The 20,147-nt window shown below is 39.7% G+C and overlaps 2 protein-coding genes across 4 annotated transcripts; one reads left to right on the top strand and one right to left on the bottom strand.

Annotated features, from left to right (window-relative positions):
• The first annotated feature begins 3,234 nt into the window (after positions 1–3,234).
• Positions 3,235–17,021, top strand: org-1 (optomotor-blind-related-gene-1). Of its 3 annotated transcripts, none has more exons than XM_066405336.1 (9): positions 3,235–3,733; positions 4,369–4,571; positions 5,272–5,404; positions 5,557–5,790; positions 5,845–6,001; positions 6,183–6,341; positions 6,825–6,892; positions 12,899–12,978; positions 15,433–17,021. In XM_066405336.1, the coding sequence occupies exons 2-9, from the start codon at positions 4,409–4,411 to the stop codon at positions 15,834–15,836; spliced, it is 1,398 nt and encodes a 465-aa protein (XP_066261433.1). In that variant the 5' UTR covers positions 3,235–3,733; positions 4,369–4,408; the 3' UTR covers positions 15,837–17,021. The 3 variants fall into 3 exon arrangements, with proteins under 3 accessions (XP_066261433.1, XP_066261434.1, XP_066261435.1); XM_066405337.1 differs by having other exon boundaries at positions 3,235–3,737; XM_066405338.1 differs by lacking the exon at positions 3,235–3,733 and adding an exon at positions 3,948–3,966.
• Nagk (N-acetylglucosamine kinase) lies at positions 7,627–10,813 on the bottom strand. Its single transcript, XM_066405340.1, has one exon. The coding sequence runs from the start codon at positions 10,545–10,547 to the stop codon at positions 9,519–9,521; it is 1,029 nt and encodes a 342-aa protein (XP_066261437.1). The 5' UTR covers positions 10,548–10,813; the 3' UTR covers positions 7,627–9,518.
• Positions 17,022–20,147: the final 3,126 nt, after the last annotated feature.

The following is a 20,147-nucleotide window of genomic DNA, read 5'->3' as shown; positions in this document are numbered from 1 at the left end:
TCTGGGAGTATTTTTTTTTACCCGCTCCTTAGCTAATAATAAACGATTTATAAGACTCCATTTCGGAAGTCGACTCGGTCGTTTTCCGGCCATCGAAAAGCCCTTTCGACACCTTCACTAAAGTGCTACGCGAACACGAGTCAACACATTTATCGACGTGTTGGGTGATATAATGCCCTCGATGAAGTATTTTTAAATCGTTTCGGAAAATGCACGCAAAAATAGCTTTCCGGCACGCTTTAGTTGCCCGTTAAATGAAATTTTTTGGAGACATTTGCAAAAACGACCTAAGGAAACCGAGCATAAAACCCTTTTTTTGCATAACGTTATGACGAACCGATTATTTTATTACTGATCAATATTGTTGGGTTGAAGATTGTATTAAACGCAAGTTCTTGATGTACATTTCTTCTTGGATAATTCTGTATATCACGTGGTTTCGGTAGTGTTAAACAAATTTCACGTTAGAAAGTACATGGCAAAGCTGCTGATTTAGAAACGCAGAAACGTAATTTTATAAGATGATCATAGGATTATAACTTCCATTTACTGCCTTCGATGGACTAAAAGCGGATACGCAGCGAACGTGCACAAGAACACTAATAGTACAAAACTGATAATTGTACAAACGGTTTAGGCACTGGCATTTTTTCTAAACTAACAGCGAAATTTTTAATGTCCTGTTAACTTAAACTGCCAGCTAGTCTCCACATGGCCGTTGAAATAAAGTGCGAATATTATAATTTATGTGGATACTATAATTTGTCCCACATTTGGAACGGAAGGCGGCCATGCATTAGTAATCTTACGACGTCATTTCGTCTCCAAGATGAGTTACGTGACGGTGATGTCATTATCTTCAATTTTACCACCGTAGTGTCTCATTTGCCAAAAAGGGGGGCAAATTTGTCTAAACCAAAGCCACAATCACCTTTATATCGTTGGGTCAGATTTTTCACGCGGAAACTGTTATAGCTTGATGTCCAGTCAACGGGGCATTTGTAATTTGACTCTTAAGGGTAAGGGGGTCTATAATAATGTAAGTTTTAGTTCTAGCTCCCTCATCAAGTTTCCAGATATACATTAGCACAAGGGGTGATCTACCGTTTACTAACCGAGGACTGATCATGGCGTAACGTGACTGTTTCGGAACCGACCGTTTTGTCTGATTTTTATAAATTTTCGAACGGTTTGATATCCAACCTTCACGAGGGCAAAAATGCGTGCGACGAAATTATAACGCTAGAAAATTAGTCGTTGAAAGTCGTGATGGTTTCGGAAGGGTCCGCCATAATTCCTTAGTGAACTTTCCCAGTTCAGTCGTAGAAAAAAAGCAATTTCTCACTGTTTTAGACTCCAACAAAAAGGAAGGAACTAGCACCATTTTCATCTGGAAATCAACATATCCATTCGCACTACATTTTACACGTAAAGTTGATCGTCACCATATGGTTCAGGCAATATATAAGAGCCGAGGTTTATACAGCTCAAAGTGGCGGCCATTTAATTTTGGGGTTTATAAATCACTTTCCAGAAGTCGCGTTTGTTTGTTTTTGTGTTGGGAATGGTGAGAGGAGCAGTGACGGGCTCCAAGAAAAGGAAAATGACTCGCATTGCTGTCCTCATTTGATGCATTTTAGGGCTCTTCTGCCACGCTCAAACTCTCTTATAATCCGACGATTAAAGATTGAACTTGTGGAAAAATTAGTCGCTAATCCGCGGCCCTCCCAAAGCAATAAAAATCAAAAACAACTTAAACGAATGTTTAGACACATAAAATGAAACGTAAACAGCGCTTACATTAGTAGCGGAGTCAATAAAAGTCAGAAGCGTAAACAAAAATGTAAGTTGGGTGCATTTTTAAGACAAGCGCTTACTGTAAGTGCACAGTTTTACTGTCTATAAAATGCGCGTTGCTTTACGAGAGCCTGGAACGAGTGATGAGTGATGCCAACACTGGAACACAGAGAACTTTTATTAACTGTTTACATAACATTTTGATTGAGCTCGGAGCAGAACGTTGGCCCACGACCAGAATAACGCCACGAAATGGGGATGGGTTGGAACTTAGGTTGGACACGCCTTGGAGAGTCGGGAGAGAAATCAATCTGGATGTTACGGATGTGCGATTAGATTATCAATCAGTGGAATTACGAGGAGTTTGGTAGCGAAGAAAGACTGGATGTGTGTTACCACAGAAGTTCCTTACGATGATGATATTAACGAAATACTGATTCGGATCGTACAGGATGTCCCGTATTGCAATGATTAAATTTTATTTGAAAATCACCCTTTCTATGAATCTGTGGAAATTATATTTAAACCATCCGCTATATTTCTGTTTCCCTCAGGTTTGGTGCTTATAGGGGTTACGCATAAGCAGATACAATGAACATGAAGCAAATGACAAAATACAAAATGGAAATTTGTGAGCGAATCTGCCCCGCCTCAAATCCGCTCTTTTTAGTAAGAAGCCATAACAAACCAAATGGAAGAAGAAAATTTTTGAAAATCGCAGAATCTTAAAAGATTGCACGCCAATGCTTTCCAAAATATGCTTAATGAATGCCGTAGAAGCTCCTCACAATTTTACATTTAGGAAGAGTAAAATCAGGGGCGTTTTGGAGATGACCGTGAGAGCAATACTTTTTGAAAATATCCGACTTCGAAACATTATTGCTACGCTAATGACTTTCGTATATTCAGAATTGCAGGGAAGCGCATATGAGACAAAAGTCCTCTGTTTCTAAAGCCATGAAGATCCAATTTCCCCTGTCAGAACTTGTAGAAAAATGCTATTTCTAAGGGCTCTTAGTACAGTCTTGACACACTCCCTGCGTCCCATCATGACCATATTTTGCTGAGAGGTATTTAGGTATATCACGAACTCTATTCAAAAGAGTAATAAAGCAGTTCCATATCTCGAAAACTAGAGGCATCACCACTTCGTACCTTATGGTAGGCATCTGGTAAGTGTATTTTATCATTTAAAAATAGGTAGGTACCTTGAAATCTCAGTAATCTCCTTAAGAGAATCGGCATTTTATTCTTTCCTCAAACCAACAATCTCAATATTCCGGCCACTCAAAACCTGTTCATATGCACGTGCAAATATCAAATCTAAAAACACTACCCAAAAATGCGAAACGCTCGACTTGAAGATCACTAGGTATGCCCTCCATATCACCATCCAAACAATTACATCACACCTCCTGATAATTAAATTCCCGGAATACCGTCACTGTCAATCCCAAAACAATCCACTGGCAAAGGCTCAAAACTCCTTTACCTGAAAACCCGGTGACGCAGTCCGGCCCCCTGGCCAATCTTGACTGGAATTCCCGACTGAACCTACTTTGGCCACGCCCTGAATCTGGCTCAGCATCTTTGGAACGATGGGAGTCTTTCTTCGACACACGGCGCTGGACAGAGAGAGTTGGTGATGGTGGGGGAAAATCGGTACCTTCCCAGAAATCTGGAAGAGCCAGAGACTGTCATGGCTTACGTTGACAACATGTGTGAAAAGTTTCAGTCCATCAACATAGTTCATTAAAATCGGGCAGGCCGCGAAAATCGGGATTTTTTGGTGGTGCGTAAAGTTATACTTTTCGCGCGGCGTAACGAAAAGTCCATGTCAACCGGGTGATTAGTTTTTCGCGGCGATGCACCCGTAAAATACCACTTGTAAAATAGATAATTAATAGTTTCGATGATTTAGGAGAGGATCGGAAAGGTACGTACGTAAATATTAGTGATGAATTTGCCCCCAGTCGGAATCCATTAGTTATCGAGTCGATGAGTGTTCTGACAAGGCAAGACAGGCAGTGATATTGTTATGAAAATATTTGGTTTTGGGAAACTTTCAAAAAATCGTTTTTCTGAAAAGAATGGCGAAGAGAATTCACTCCGATTATTCAAGAAACGCCAAAAGTAAAAGTGTGAAGCGATTTTATGGGAGGTTCAAGGGTAGAGATTTAGTTTCAAGCTTCCTCCTCACACCTACTTTCTAACCGTCTAGGGTCTAAAAATGACTTCGGAAGTCGCTAATGCACACACCCAATGGATGAAATTTCTAAAACTTTCACTCCGGATCACTAGCGAAATCCGTCCATTTGGACGCACATGCCGCCAAAGTTGAACATTCGCATATATCACGTTCAAAGCCGCATAATTGATTAACTATTTTCAAAGCAACGCGAACAGCCACATTTCATCGGCATGCTAATTTCCACATATCGTCGACTAGATAAAATGATACGAAATTTATAATGGACTTACTTGACAATCTTTTAAAGTAACCCCGACCTGTCCCAAACAGCCAATTGTTGTCTACGTTCTTTACACCAAAACGTAATTCTTTTGTTTCAGGAGTTTTTCCAGCAATCAGTGACGCGCTTCTCTGGCAAAAATGCATCAGCAACCGCAATTCGGTAAAGAAACTGCTAGTGTGACAAGTGTGATCGCGCCATTAGATAATACGTCAGTGTCGTATCACTCTCAGTTTAGTTACGGTGCTAATGACAACTGGACTTATGCCCATTCGGGAGTGACGCCCATGAAGCAAATCGAGGGTGAGTACCTTTTTTTGGAAATAATTGGGGAGAACGGCGTCCCGACGGACCGAGACGCCGACGCTCGCCGGCGTAAATCAAACGGTCTCATTAGTTAAGCATATAACCGCATTTGTAGCACTCGGTTTGATTTATGTCGAGCGGAAAAACGGATTTATGCTCGATGAAATTGACGCCCGAGAGTTATTTGAGGGTTTATAGGAAAAAATTAACGGCGAGGAAACGATTAAGAGGAGATTGATTGTCGATAATCGCGCTACATCTCTAGTAAAGGAAAATCGTAAACGTGGCGCCATTTTAAAAAAACGCGTTGCGCCACCATCTTTTAGCTGAATAACGACATGTACTTTTCCAATTTCTACGATAATTACGAATTTTGGTGCCCAGAATTGTTAAAACATTACACCACAACTGTGCGGATTGTGCTTAGGGAAAACCGGTTGATGTTCGGAAAATATGGTGAATCTTTGGTGATTTTCAAAAACCGCATCACGGCGTTTTCTTTTCGCTAAACATCAACTTACGCCTTTTACAATTACTCTGTTTGTTTCGTTTTTTATCCACCGGTCGTCACCTTGCCGTTTTGGAAATATCACGCAAATTTGCTGGTCCAATGATATGGCCACATTGTGGTACAATCTAGTTGTGTTCCAAAGTCGATATGATAGGCAGATTATTACAATATTTGTCTTTGTTATAGCATGTCTTCAAAGTGCGGGCAAAGACAGAAAAGCGTACTCACCTTTAGATCAGGCAGACGCCCTTTCGTTGGAGCAAGAAAACGAGAGGCCGGAAAACAACAATAGAAATAATTCACATAATAAAAATAACAGGTAAAGGTTAAACACGCACACACCCGCGACTCAAGGCAATTTCTCATTGAATAGATAACTTTCAAGCGAAATTTTTCCTATATCACCTTTCTCCAGCTAAACTTATCAGACACTCTGGGTTCAATCCTTAAACATCTTCGTTCCTTTCTAAGTGTCTCTAGTTTGATATCTCCGGCTCTATCCAACTGCAGCGCTATCTTGGAAATGAAGCACCTGTGGGACGAATTCTACGCCTTGGGAACGGAAATGATCGTGACAAAGGCAGGAAGACGTATGTTTCCGACTTTCCAAGTGAAACTTTGCGGCCTGGACCTGCATTCCGAGTACATGCTAATGATGGACTTCGTTCCAGTGGACGACAAGAGATATCGATATGCTTTCCATAGGTAGGAAATAGGGATGTTTCGGTGCAAGATAATTTGAGAAAATGGAATTTTTAGTTCCAGTTGGGTTGTGGCTGGCAAGGCCGATCCAGTATCACCTCCTCGGATACACGTTCACCCCGACAGCCCTGCATCTGGTGCGCAATGGATGAAGCAGACTGTGTCGTTTGATAAGCTGAAGTTGACCAATAATCAGTTGGATGATAATGGTCATGTAAGTGGATAGATTCATCATGACTCCTTATCTACGCCAATAAATGACAACACGGTGCCCATGTTTTGCTTTGAAACCTCCACGGCTGCAAGCTGAGAAGGACGGTTGCCAAAGCGCCACCAATGTTGTTAGATTTTGAGAAAAGCATTGATATTAATTTCAAATGTTTCATCTCTTTCAGATTATTCTAAACTCGATGCACCGCTATCAGCCCCGATTTCACGTTGTGTACTTGCCACCAAAAAACACTCAGAACGAGGAGAATTGCAACGATAACTTTAAAACGTTTGTGTTCCCAGAAACTTCGTTTACTGCGGTCACAGCGTATCAAAATCATAGGGTGAGTGATTCAATAGGAAGAAGTTCATAAATAAGGAGAACAAAATGGCTGCTGGGGGTAATGTCTTTGTTACCATTTTGAAGTGGCATAGATACATAAAAATGGTTATGGATGGTTGCTATGTTTCCGCGATTTTGCTTAAATATTTTTGAGATTAGTGGTGCTTTAAACGTGCAGAATTAATTACAAACGACTAAAATGCAATTATTTATAACTTGTAAATACGGGAGGTGATGTAAAAAATGGACTTTTGTGGTTAGGTAAATTATTTTTCTAATAGTTGAGAATTAAGTTAGTTTCAATTTTGAACTAAACGTCCTCCTATAACCACTTTGACACGCACAACTAGAAGACTTTGACAAGGAGATTGATTCCCGCGGCCATTTTGGAATTATTGTGGGGTAATTTACACACCATCTATCATCCAGAAAACGCATTAATGCCTACAAAACAATCTACTTAACAATTTCCCATCTTTTTTAGATAACGCAACTAAAAATAGCCAGTAATCCGTTCGCCAAAGGCTTTAGAGATTGCGATCCAGATGACGGGTGAGTTTAGTAATAAAATTTATCTTTCCTCATTATCATTTTATCAAAGTACTTCATTTATATCTCGAAAACTAGTCTTTCGGAAGCATTGAAAAAACAAAAACAAAGGCGTTTCAAAGAGGTCTCCTGGCCCGGACAATTTATATTTATTTAAAAATTGCTCCTTAGTGATGTGTTTATTGGTCTTGAACCGAAATAGCGCGCCGGTACGGAGCGAAATTTAAAAAGTCGAGGAGAATCAAAATAAACACTTCATAATCTTAATAGGATTTTCGAGATCTGGCCAGATTTATGGGCGGCAAATATTTGGATCGACTCTGATTATTTTAGGGCAATTCCGAAATCAAAACACCTCGACTGAGGAACTAATTAATTCTGTGTCTCCTTTTATTTAAGTTTCCTTTCCGGGGTTCTCGTTCACATGCGTTTCCAGATTTTCCATCCTAACATGGAAAAGCTTGTTATTTTCTCGCTGCTCTCTGGTTTTTATTTTTTATGTAATTTTCCCGGCTGCGGATTGAAGCCGTGGTCTGTTTTCGATCACGAAAGGGATTTCAAAGAAGATCGGCGTTTTCAATAAATTCCAGTTAGTTTACAAAAGAATAACGATAAAATAAATAAAATCAATCGTCGTGGAACGGCAGTTTAAAATCGGTACGGAATTTTGAAACGACCGAGAGGCAATTGCTACGCGATGGAGATGCGGGGGCAATCCGAAAAATATATGGCACGTGTAAACTACAACTTTTCAAGTTTATTAAGGATTAGTATATATAATTTTATTGAATTTATTAACCTAATTATGCTGGTAAAATATACAGTTTAATTATAACGGCGATTTAAACTATGCTAAACCAACATCCACTCCAATCAATCGTTTCTGCGGGAGTTTTACAACTTCGAGGCCAAAATTAATTCAAAATATCTGAGGTGATATAAAAACAAATTTAGCAATAAATAATATTAATACAAAAAAAATACTCTTAATGACGCAACATTAGTACTTTGCCATTGCAGTTTCTTTTAAGGCATGAATCTCAAATGTCACCAATGACAGCAGTTTTCATTTATTTCTTAGACATAAGTGGGGTTATTTCAATCAGTGCTTGGGCCTCACTCATCGTTTTCATTTTAGCTCAGTTCTTGGCAGAGTTTTGTTATGTGCGTATTCCGCGTAATTCCCTGTAAAAGTATTGCAGAATGTCTCGTTGAGAGATTTTGCGATTATGTCGTGTTTACTTAGGGCCCAAATTCTATTAATTGACTAATAGGATTATTGAAAGTATGGTAACCAATATTTGACAGGTTGATTGCATAAACGCTTCAATTTAGCCGCCCCCAGAAAGGGCTGCGATTCTTTTGGGAAAGGGGTAATGGAGCGCAGAACTAGCCCTGGAACAGTAGCTATTTTCCTTATGGAGGCGAGGCGCCTTCATCAATTTCATTTCAGACGTCACTCATTTTCAAACACTTACATAGACTCCAAGGTCGATTTAGTTATGAACTAGAATAAGTCCGTTGTAAGTTCCAAGCTCTATAGGAAGTTAAATTAAGGCCTATAAATGGTGATTAATTGGATCGTTGAGACATATTAAGTATGAGTAGGTATACAGGGGACACGATTAAGAGTGTGTATGTGTTTCTTTATCTCAGAATTTACGACCAAAAAAATGTTAACGAGTTGTGGTAAGAAAAAAAAAATGTTGTACAGGGCTTCCCGGCAAAAAGCCTTTCTTCCCTCCTCCAGCTTTAAATTGTACACAAATAGAGACCGCGACAAAAATCCATGTGTTGTGATTATACACAGCAATTTTTACTGATTTTTGGAGTATACAGGGTGGCTCAAAATAAAGTTCCGTCGATCGAAACGGTTTTTTCTTATGGATTGGCTGGGTTCAGATAAGTTTTTTTTTCTAGCTATAACCGTCTTTCCATTGGCCCACACACTTTTAGACCACTAAAGGTACTCTCAGAGATTGAAAACATTTTTCTATAATGTTGTTTTATTTTTTGGATATTTTTGGAAATATACGGAATTATCAAATTTTTCGATGCAACTTTATTCATAACAAAATCGCTCAAAAAATGGCAAAAAATACGCAACTTTACCTCGCTTTAACTAACTGTATTTTATGCCGTTTTAGAGACACCAATGGTGCAGTTCGAATTCGAAGTACCCCCTAGATACAGGATGTCCCATATACTAAATTTGTTTGATGCGCATAGAGAAATAAAGTATTTTTAGACATAGATAAATTTTAAAACAGTTTTAAAAAGTTATTATCTTGGACACATTTCTTAAACTTCATTTTACATCAAGAAAAAGTGATCCGTTCACATGAATTCTAAGAATCAAGGAATCACAATCACTATCAAAATACTCTAAATCTTGTCGGATCTTAGACGCCTAATTTTAAACAAAACCAATAAAATTTACGTTATCACTGAAATATTAATTACTTAGACACTCATCGCAATAACGATAACTACACAGAAAACGAAAATTAGTCATGACACATCATCTCACTGCGTATAAATAATGGCTTTAAAAGCAAAACTGTTTATAACGGAAAAATCAACTAGTTATCCCTTAACGCTCTTTCTTCACATGTAACCAAAAAAATCATCACGCATTTCCCCTCACATACACTGCAAACACGTCATAATTCTTGGAATAGTCCCTGTCCAGCTTCAAATTGAGCCTGTCGGCTGCCATAAAAGCCGCCCCCACCCCCATTTCTGTCTTCAGCCTTAGTAAAGTTAGCTCCTCAATGGTAGTTTCATTATGTAAATACCCGACAAACCCTTTTTGTAACAAGTCCCAACTAAGCCACACTGATCCCACACAAATCACATGCAAACCTCCCGGTTTGTTTATGAGCTCTTCCGATGCTTTTTTAGTAACTGCCGCAATGCTTTTCGCCAGATCAGTTCCTGCCCTCTCAAAAATGTATTTTGCTAGCTTATCGTCTCGGTTCCTAGCTAAATCTGCTAGGTTCTTGCACAATAGCGCTATGTGCGATTTATCAAAATTGGCATAGAATGAGTCTAAAATGTCGGCTTGAGTCTGGATTGCAAAGAAATCTTTGATCAAATCCCAGACTTGTTCCATAGGGAATGGGGGTTGTTCAAAGTTATCTAAAGCATCGAAACAGTATTTCACAGCCATCCAGCTGATGTTCCAGGCACTGCCCTCATCACCTAGCAAATTGCCCCAGCCCCCGCATTGCACCTTCTCCCCATTCGGATTGATTAAAAGGGTGTTGGACCCAGTACCTGCGATACACACCACTCCGCCTTTACTGCTCACGGTGGCGATGGAACCTTCGGCGTCTGACCCAACTGCATACTGCAGGGCTAAATTCGGATAACGCTCCTTTAAACCTTTAACTAGTTCCTGGTTAGTATTCTCCAACTCGCAACCACTCAAAGATAAACCTACTGCACCTATAGGAGTATTCACAGCAATTCCTGCTTTAAACTTAACCTCGTTAATCAGTTCTGCAATTTTCCTGCGACACTCCTCCATTCCTATCAAATGATGGTTGGTACCACTGCCCTTTGCAGTGGCTATCACTTGTCCTTGGGGATTCAGCAGTACTACAATGGAGTTGGACGCCCCTCCTTCGATCCCACACACAATTTCCGTGGCCATATTTCCAATCAAGCACAGTAAAACGTGGTGATGCGCGATTAATTCCAGTCGGGTACTGTCGACATTCCAGCGAAAGTACCTCACGAACTGAAAGCTACAATGGTTGGTGGCTGGGTATGTAGACCAGTTAATTCCCACGTCGCGCCGTTTTGATATCTTGATTTTGATTGGTTTATTAATAATGACGGGATTTCATTGAAGGCTGCGGGCACCTAATCTATCTATAACAAACAAACATACTTTGGCTACTACTATCGAAATAGTGACGCAATTTGTTGTTGGCGATGGGTCAATAATATAGGGTGGTAGTTATACACAGTTGGACGATAACAGTTAATCGACATTTATTAATAAACAGGGGCGTAATTGGCTTGGCATATGTATGTTGGCGGTGTAGACCATTGGAATTTACCCGAGCGACACCTGTCGGATGTTATCCTGAACATCAATAGTTCCTCAAAGGCTGGGGAAATTCGGCAGTACTTACCTGAATAATCACTTACTCTCTCTGTAACGAAAAATCTTTAAATGCATTTCTCGAAAATTGCCAGAGGTTAATTCATAAGAATTAAGATTTTAAGAATCGGGCTACTGATAGGAGCTTTCAACTAAATTCTCATCGCTTTAGATCTTCCAAAAAGGGCAACAGTCACACCATTTAGACTATTTAAGTTTAATTTCGTAATGTTTGGATCAAATTCAAATGAGGAGGAGCTTAAAAATTCCGACTATTTATTGATGAGAGTTTGCTAAGATTTGATCACAGAGTACTAACAAAGAGCTAAATCATCAATGAGGCTGGTTAACTATGAGTGACGCCATTGGTTAAGTGCTGTTACCGAAAATAATACCGAAATAATACATGAGATATTGAGAGCCATCTGTGAGCAATAACTAAAATCCTTGCGTTGTGTCAATAAGTATTTGTCAAAATTCTTGGCGATTTGACAGATTCGGTTTCGGGTATAATATAAATTTCCAAATTCGGGGTAAAATATTGATTTATTAGTTTTGTGCGTGGAAGATTGCGCTGGCAAATTTGTACGTGCCATCTCTATGTGAGCTATAGGGTGTCGTTAACGCTGGCTTACTGCTAACAGCACATTGGTGTTTCAGGTGGAGCAAAAGAATGAACGTTTAACGTTTACAAGACTGTGAACTTAGTGAAGGGCAAATATTGTCCTCAGGACAGTGTGCAATTCCACTACAACGACCCTTCCTGGTTCGTAAGGTGTGTAATGTACCCCGATACAAAAATAAAAAAACTGGTTTGGTATTGGTTACTACTACGTACTTAGTCGTTTATTTCTCAATTGGGAGTGTCACTCTTCTGTCTCAGGTCCATATTTATATCTAACTTATCAATCAAGAGGGTGGTTAAGTGTTGATAACTTAATTACCATGAACACGCAACCTTTGGTTGGACCCCATTATATAGTTGTATAGATCAATCTCGTGGGAAAGACAAACAAATCTTGATACCATACTAACAAGTGATTTAGCCTAATTTAAGAATATTACATTTTTGGGTAGGTCCACTACAGGTGCTACCCCCAAAAAATAGAAGAAAACACTTTCCTTTCTAAAGGTAAAGGAGAATGAAAAATTGCAAAAATAAACTGAAGGGGATTAGTTACGGCTAATGTGCACGGCGATAAATCTAATCAGTGACAATTAGGGCAAAAGTGTATTCGAAAAATGCTGTAATAACGGCATCGAAAAGTCGGCCATTTGTAAGGGGGAACGCTGGGTGTCGGAGGAAGATAGATGCGACTGAATACTTCAGGGTTATTAATTCAGTACTGCCTGGCAGGTACGAAAATAACTGACTTTAATAAGAACTCCTGAGGAAAAAAAGCGAATGTGCTTTTGTGTCGTAGGGCAGGCATTTTATGGGGGAGAATCCGCACCATCTTGACTAGAAAATCAACAAAACTCTTAATACTTTCAAGTTTTGATACGACGTAAACACCCGAAATGCACCTACCTACAGTGCGATCCTTAACAAAGGCGCCACTCGCTTAAATCATCCCGAAATAGCAATGCGGCATGTTTTCCACATCTCTTACGCTGGCTTCCGCCAGATTTAAGGCGACATTCCTACTTAAATTTGTCACGCCGTATTCACTTTCCCGGTGTTTATTATCAAATTAAGTGAAAATATTGGAAAACCCGGCGAAGTTTACGGGCGAATTTAATGGCCCGGTGTCCCGGGTTGGCTATTAAGGGGTCGTACTCCTCAAATTAGGAGCTCGCTTACTGACTCAACTCGATGATTTAAGAGCGTTTTTACCTTGTTTATGTCCCGGTGCAAATTTGCTTCTTTCCCTGATTGAATACTCTTGTTCTAGGTCTACTGAGATCCCCAGTCCCAGCCAACAGAGGCAAAGGACCACTTCCAGATCGACTCCAACTAGCTGCAGCACCAAAGGTGAGCGATCACTAATGTCGAAAGTTAAACCTAAAAATAAAGAGAATTGTTATTGTACATTCAAATTTCATGGCGATCATCATTAATCATCAGCTTCCGGACGCATATTTTCTGGCATCCGATTGTTTACACCAATTAGCGCCATATGCCATTGCCCAAAACCCTAAACTGCATAAATAATGGTACTGATGGCCCGTTAGCTGAAGTTCCAATCTCAATCGGAAATCTTTTAAAATCGTAAATTCGGCATTGTGTACAATTCGAAACGTAATTATTTCATTGAGTATAGCCAATTTCGATCGCCTTTAGAACGGATTTCATGTAAACACGCCCGCCTAATGTTTTGTTATCGAGAAAAAAATGGTTTTATTCGATATCAAAGGAAATCGGAAAAGTTATGGTCTCGATTTCCGGCTCTAGACAATCTGGAATATTTCGAGAAATCTCAGTTTATATGTTACAGTCCGTCTGCAGTACGTAGATAGAACGTAAAAAGGAATTTCCCAAGTAAGTAAACCCTAGCACCTTCACGAGCAACAGGCCCCCCCTAATAAAAGAGCCTTGGATTCAGCTCTATTATTCGCGGATCAAATCAGTAAGAAAAGGCTCAACTTTTAGGCCTAGTTCAGGTTAATATGGCACAATCTAAAAGGATACACGAGAAGCTGGAGGCGTAGTAGGTTTTAACTCAATCAAAAAACCCAACATGGAGGAAGGGAAGAAAGATTTTTCCTGAAACCAGACCAGAATAATCCTCCCCAAATTTAGACTGGCACTTCTGTTGAAAGTAAAATTTATCTTGAAGCTCCCCTTAACATCCATCCTCCCGAAATGTAGGGAGAAGGGCCTTTGCTCAATACGGAAATCGTCTGTATATCATTATTTTATAGCCAGCTTCACATTTTTTTAGTCAACTGGAAACAGCGTTCGGTAAAGTATCACTTTTCGCACTTGTTCTACAACGATGCGGACAAAGAAAGGCTTGTATAGAAACTAATGCGTTTGAGGGATAGAACCATTTGTTGACATAATTTGTCATGGATCTGTGATTTTCTAATTCAAATTGGTTAAGAAAATTCGTGTTTGTACACGTGATTGTTGGTTGGGTAAAGCCGAAACGTCGGATAGAACTGGAATGTTGGATGTGAGGAAAAATGCCAGTAGCAAAGTACTCTTATTTTAAGGACATCTCGTTAAATAAGACCGAGATAGTTTTTTTATCTCTCGAGCCACTCGGAATTTTCAAAAAGGACTTTTAAGCGGCCCATAGGGCAATTTTGCCACAATGTAACAAAACTTTTGTGGTCTCCGAAATCATTCCCTCTCGAAATTGTCATAATTTGAACAATCACGAGCCCCCAATCTATACTGATGACCAAGACCGCTGTATCGTCACAGTTTTCAACTATAACTTTCCCAATTTACACTTCCTGGAAAGATGGGCCTGGAACTAAACCGCAATACAGGAAATGAGCAGCCTTACGTCCCACATCATAAAAATTTGAGCTTTACTCACGAGTATCCCAGAGTCAATGTTATTGTCAAGATTTTCTAGCACCAACTGGAGCGCGATTTGGGGCGTTCCACTTGTTCAAATTTGGCTTGGATGTTAAATGCAGATCAATTTGGATTTGGTAAATTGAGGAAAAAAGTGACAAAAACTGCCAATCGAATCATGTTCTCAGGCCTTCTTGACGTCGAGCCACTATCTCAATGGAACTGGCTTTTTTGGGGCTCTTTATATAATGAAATCCTCAATTTCAGGGATCTTTTTTGCAATTGATTTTTTTTCAATCAAACTGAATACGTTGATACTAAAGAGCAGGAGACTGTAGGATTTCAAATCGCCTGAAATATGCTTTAAACAGAATAAATAAACGGAGAAATCTTGGTATGAAATCTTTCAAGAAGCATCGTGTTGTCTATTAGTAGAAGGCCTACTCGTTCGGACTTGGAGACTCCAAAGACACGTTTCAGTCACCACTCACAGAAATTCAGCACTTTTTTAATACATTTTAACATAAAAATTGATGAAACTGCCCAAAACAGCGAGAGCATGAAGAGCACCTGCGCGCATTTCCTGACTCAGTTAAAAGAAAACACGCATGTAAAACTACCTTTTCAAAATAGGCCTTGCATATGCAAAGCCTGACCTCCTACTGGTAAATATTTGTTTACAAAACGAGAACCTCACCTCCTAAGAATCGAATCCAGAAATCTCGTAAAACTCCGACTGGCAATTACAACCGTATAAACAACCTTTGAAATCGAACCCATCTCATCTAATCTTCGAATTAACTTGTCAAAACCGACAGTTAAGTAACTGTCGGTTAAACCAACTTTTTACGGCTCGCCAGAAGGCTATAATTACGGTATTTACGTCACTCGCTTTTTGGTTGTTTCATCTTAGACGTGCCGTAAACAAAGTTTTGTTTACTTTCGAATTTGTTGCAGATGACGAGACGTCGGAGCAGCTCGGCACTCAGGGACATCACCAAAGCTCTGCGGGTGAACCATTGCACAATACGCACACTTCTATGATATTTCAGAGCCGGTACCAGGCCACCAATCAGGCACCCGCCCCGGCTTTGCTGCAACCCAACATACTTAGCGCGGGGCTCAACACCATTGCCCAGCCTTACTCGGCGGAAATTTGTAATTACGGGCCTGTCTACCATCCCCATAATATTTTGCACAATTACAACACGGTGTATAGCAACGATAAAGGCATGAGGACGCCGAATTTCGGGAGGGGCATGTATGGGGGGTACCAGGGATTTTACGCGAATAATGGGAATTTTCGGAGTGCCACTTTGACAGGGGCTCATCAGAATGGTTACGAGTTTACTCCAAGATAGAGTCTAGAGGACAATGAGGGGAAGAAACCAAAGAAGTATTATGTGTATGAGGGATTTGAATAGGGAGAATGACAGGCCCAAGCTGAAATCATTGTTCTTTTTTCTGAATAAGGTAAAGTGTATAGTTTATATAGGTTTAGTGCCAGGGTTCTGGAAAAGGCGTAATAATTAGATAGATTGTTTATATAGGTAAGTACATCGGGTGACACAGGCAATATAGAGTACAAGCAATATCTATTAAATTTATCACGCGAATTTCTAGATATCGAGACAATTCGCACTTTCCAAGTGCCTTCATATTGAAAAAACAAATAGCAATCATGTTAGTTTGCACGGCTGCGCCGTCTGCCATCAACGTTATGATGCGGTCATCTTCGTTTTGACTCTGAAAGTGTTAGGCAACCAGCCATACCCATATTTGTTAATACCATCTGTTGTTAATTCGTTATACCATATTCATGGAAATTGTTATTATTAAACCACACATTCTGCTGCGATTAGTGGATTATAAAAAAATGTCTGTAAAATTAAGTCTAGTTGGTTTTGGCAAAAAAAGTTTAATATCATTAATTTGTTAGGAAATGACAGAGTAGGTAGGTAGGAGGTAGTAGTAACCTTTGCAATTGAGGTAGAATAGTAGATTTAGGGCGTGTGTCAATTATCACGATTAATGCACTAAGACTAATTAACAATGGCCGTGATTTTGCTGCAATTGTTTTATAAAATTGACGCCATTTTGATTTTTCTGGAAACGGTTCAGGAGTCGCCATTTTCAAACCAAACACCGAATTGTTACACTTCATTGAAATGGAAATTTTGAGCTTTTTCTAAATATGCAAAAACGCCATTGGGGTTGAATCTAAATAAAGATATTGCTTGTGCCTTACACCGACATATTAGAGGAGTCTCAAATGTATCGTAATTATTTGTCTTTATTGTTATTTTGACATAGAATTATCTGAGGACGCGCCGATTGCCAAGCAGATAGTTGTGAGAAAATACGTGACATGATAAAACATGGAATATTTGGTACATTTTCTGTGTTACTAGACTGTAGAGTCCGCCTTAGACAAGTGCCAATAATTCGAATAAAAGCTGTTCGTTAAGATTTATATTATTGTAGATCTTGTATTTTAATATTTCTTGTTAAAATTATTTATTAAAAAATATTGGATATTTACAAAAGCAGTGTTTTCTTCAATCGTGAAACCCCGACATGGGTTCCCCTTGGCCACCCAACGACACAGCAACAAACGGCAATCAATTTCTCTGTCAATTCCATCGAAAAACGTTTTATTTGGAACAGATACATGAGGTACAAAAAATAACGTACGACCCAACGCAGTCATTAGGGAAGTTGTTTGTCTAAACAGGGTAGCAAAATGATAGATTACAAGGAAGTAACTGGATACTCACACAGGCACTGTTTCACTTCACTGCCTTATTGCTCTCTTCCTCGCTCGTAATAAATGAACATTCTAAACGAAATTTCTAGTGCAAACCAAAAAAATCTGTGAAGAGAATTTATTACAAAATAAATGTGAAACTTCTTGAAGCAAAGTAAACAGTAAATAAATCAACCGTCTCAAGTGTTGGGAGCTGCTTTGGACCGCAGGCCCACCTATGTTGTGACAATTCCGACCTGTAATTCAGCCCTTGGGAACCGTCCTGCATAAACCAACATCCTTCTCTCACACACTTTAGGTTACTTCAATGATTTATGGCGGACCAAAATTCGGTAGGCCATGTGTTGAAGTTCACGGCAGATTACCCCGGGCCTTCTAATCTGTCTAATTTGCCAGGGAAAATTCTTATCTGTCCTCGGAGTTATTTTTTAAGTCGTTTCTGCCAAAGTTAAGTGCGTTAAAAATAACCGTGGATGCAACTATGGATATTGATAAATTCGCTTTGCATATGGTGTCGTCGGGTGGATGCAGATGGGAACGGTTTATCACTGTCGTTGTGATGATGCATCAGTGAAGGGAGAGGCTTATTGGACGTAGGTCTTTTACGCTTGGCGAAAACCGAAGTTTGTGTTTAAAATTTCTGAATCTGAAAAAAGCTTTCAGCCGCTTCAAACAGCTCCCCAATCGCCAATGACAAATTTATTAAATTTGTATCCATTTATCCGATTGTTTTCGCTCTAAATCTTTCCGGGCGTGGTGTTTATACAGACGTGCCAGCTTCAAAGAAGACCATATTTCACGCTTCTTATTGTTTTATTTAAACCCAAGATCGAGGATATTATTATAAATCAATGGACAGCCCCGGTCAAAACAGAGGATATATCATTTCCAGCGTTAAATTAATATACCCTCAAAAATCCTGGTGATTTTTCTTGTACCTGATGGCTCTTATCGCGCCGCGGAATAGATGCAAGCAATGACGTATTCAATAATAAACACTTTAAACGTGAAACATGTCGGACATAAATTGCGTTCAGAGTGAAGTGAATAGATTAGGCCGCTTAAAAACGTATCATTGCTTAATGGGTTTCGAATTATCTGTTTATTTTCGAGTGACACCGGCCAGAAATACGCGGTGTACCTTTCAAAATGGGGTCCCGATGATTGACACAAGTTGCCATTTCGTTCGGCAAAATAGCCGATTAGATGGTGATTTATGTTATAATTACGAGATTTAGTGGGTGAGATAACACTTTTTCAGCCGTACAGATTTCGGGAGGGAAACTGGTTAATTGCAACGGGCATGCTTCCCAAAAACGTGCCTCAAAAATCGGTGAAATCGTCCCTCGGACCACACGCACTTGTGGTAGCTCTGGGACATAAAATGGGCCATAAATTCCTGGCTTCCTATTCACGATTAAAGGACAAAGGTCTTTTGAAATCGTTTTATAAGCCGGAGGCAGAAGGCCGTTTTACTAGTTTGGTTTTAATGCTCTGGGATGGATTTAAGTGGGCATCTACAATCGTTTATGTTGCGTTTATTGCGGATCTCGACCAGGGATAAGCAGCACGCTGTCGCTCATGAAGTAAATGCTCGTTTTTGACAAGAAAATTAAACCTTTTTTAGCCCCGGAAAGCTCAGATAAAAGCCATAATTTGGAGTTCAAAGAACCCCTTAATAACTCCTCGAACAAAAACGTAAGTTAGAGTTCAAAGAAAAGTAGCCTTACCGTGCCCCCTTGCCGGTCAAAAGTAGCACTTTACCGTACGCGTGTAACAAAGCAAACCGTTGAGGTATGAACCCGCAAAAGTGACATTTCAGGTTAACGATGTCAACTAGTTTTCTTTGCATAAAGACCTGGATTTTTTTAATATGTCGAAAGCACTTATGGACTACCAAATTTTATGGGCATATCACTCACCGACCGAAATTGCCTTTACTGCATCTATGTCTTGATATTTGATGTCCATTGAACGCGTCATACATCTTCAGGCCGCCATTTGCAACGAAAAATGACCAAACGCGGAAATGTCAAAACACGTAATGCTCGCGTTCAACTATTTATGTTTTAATTCCTCGTTTAAGCATTTTCTGTTCTATGTAACGGCAGCCTTATAATTAAGCATTGAGAACGCAGGTAAAGTACGAATAGTGAAAATTCTGGCTTAATCTTCCCGGTAAACTCGTCTAAATGCAATAAATCTGACCGAAAGTGACAACTCTGGTCACAAAAAAAAGAGGATCGTCTTGGGCCCTTGATGTTCCCCCTAATGATTAATTAGCAAACGCGACGTTTAAAAGTGAGCGTGTGACGAGTTGTCACGTGTCATTTCGTGTGATTGATGGCGACATACAGGGTGCCAAATAGTCCGCCACCTAAGCTGAGGATGGTGCTCCGCCGCGTTATTCACATAATAGGTTTATCTGTCTGGTAAGTTTTTTAGATCCTCGATAAATTGGTCCTAAATTCAATTCGACGTAAATATTTGAAGCGCTCGGGTGTTTTCTCCACATGCACAAACTCTAACCTTCACCTACTTAAGGATTTATTATGGCCACTTGACATTGCCTGTAAGCAATCTAATCGCATAACAACGAAAAATCAAGTGGGGCCTAATTTGTCGCCCTTGTGTGTTTACCGTGAAAAGTTCTAGTTTACCCAAAGAAATTCCCACGTTTGGTATCTGGTCTACGTCAGGTATACAAGCGAGGACTTAAGAGTAAGACACTTGAAAGGGAAAAAAACCACTAACATAAACATATTGGAATTTGATTTACTTTGGAGAGTTAAGTCAAATATTAGGTTTTTCGACGTCTACGCCACGGCTCCTAAATCCGCCTCTGTGACATTCACATGTGGCTTCCCTGCTCTCTCTTCGGCGCCCATAAATTTCCATAAAACGA

This window comes from Euwallacea similis, chromosome 2 (assembly GCF_039881205.1).
Source record: "Euwallacea similis isolate ESF13 chromosome 2, ESF131.1, whole genome shotgun sequence".
Lineage (NCBI taxonomy): Eukaryota > Metazoa > Arthropoda > Insecta > Coleoptera > Curculionidae > Euwallacea > Euwallacea similis.
Note: the sequence above shows the minus strand (reverse complement) of the source record. Positions and strands in the feature narration are given on the sequence as shown.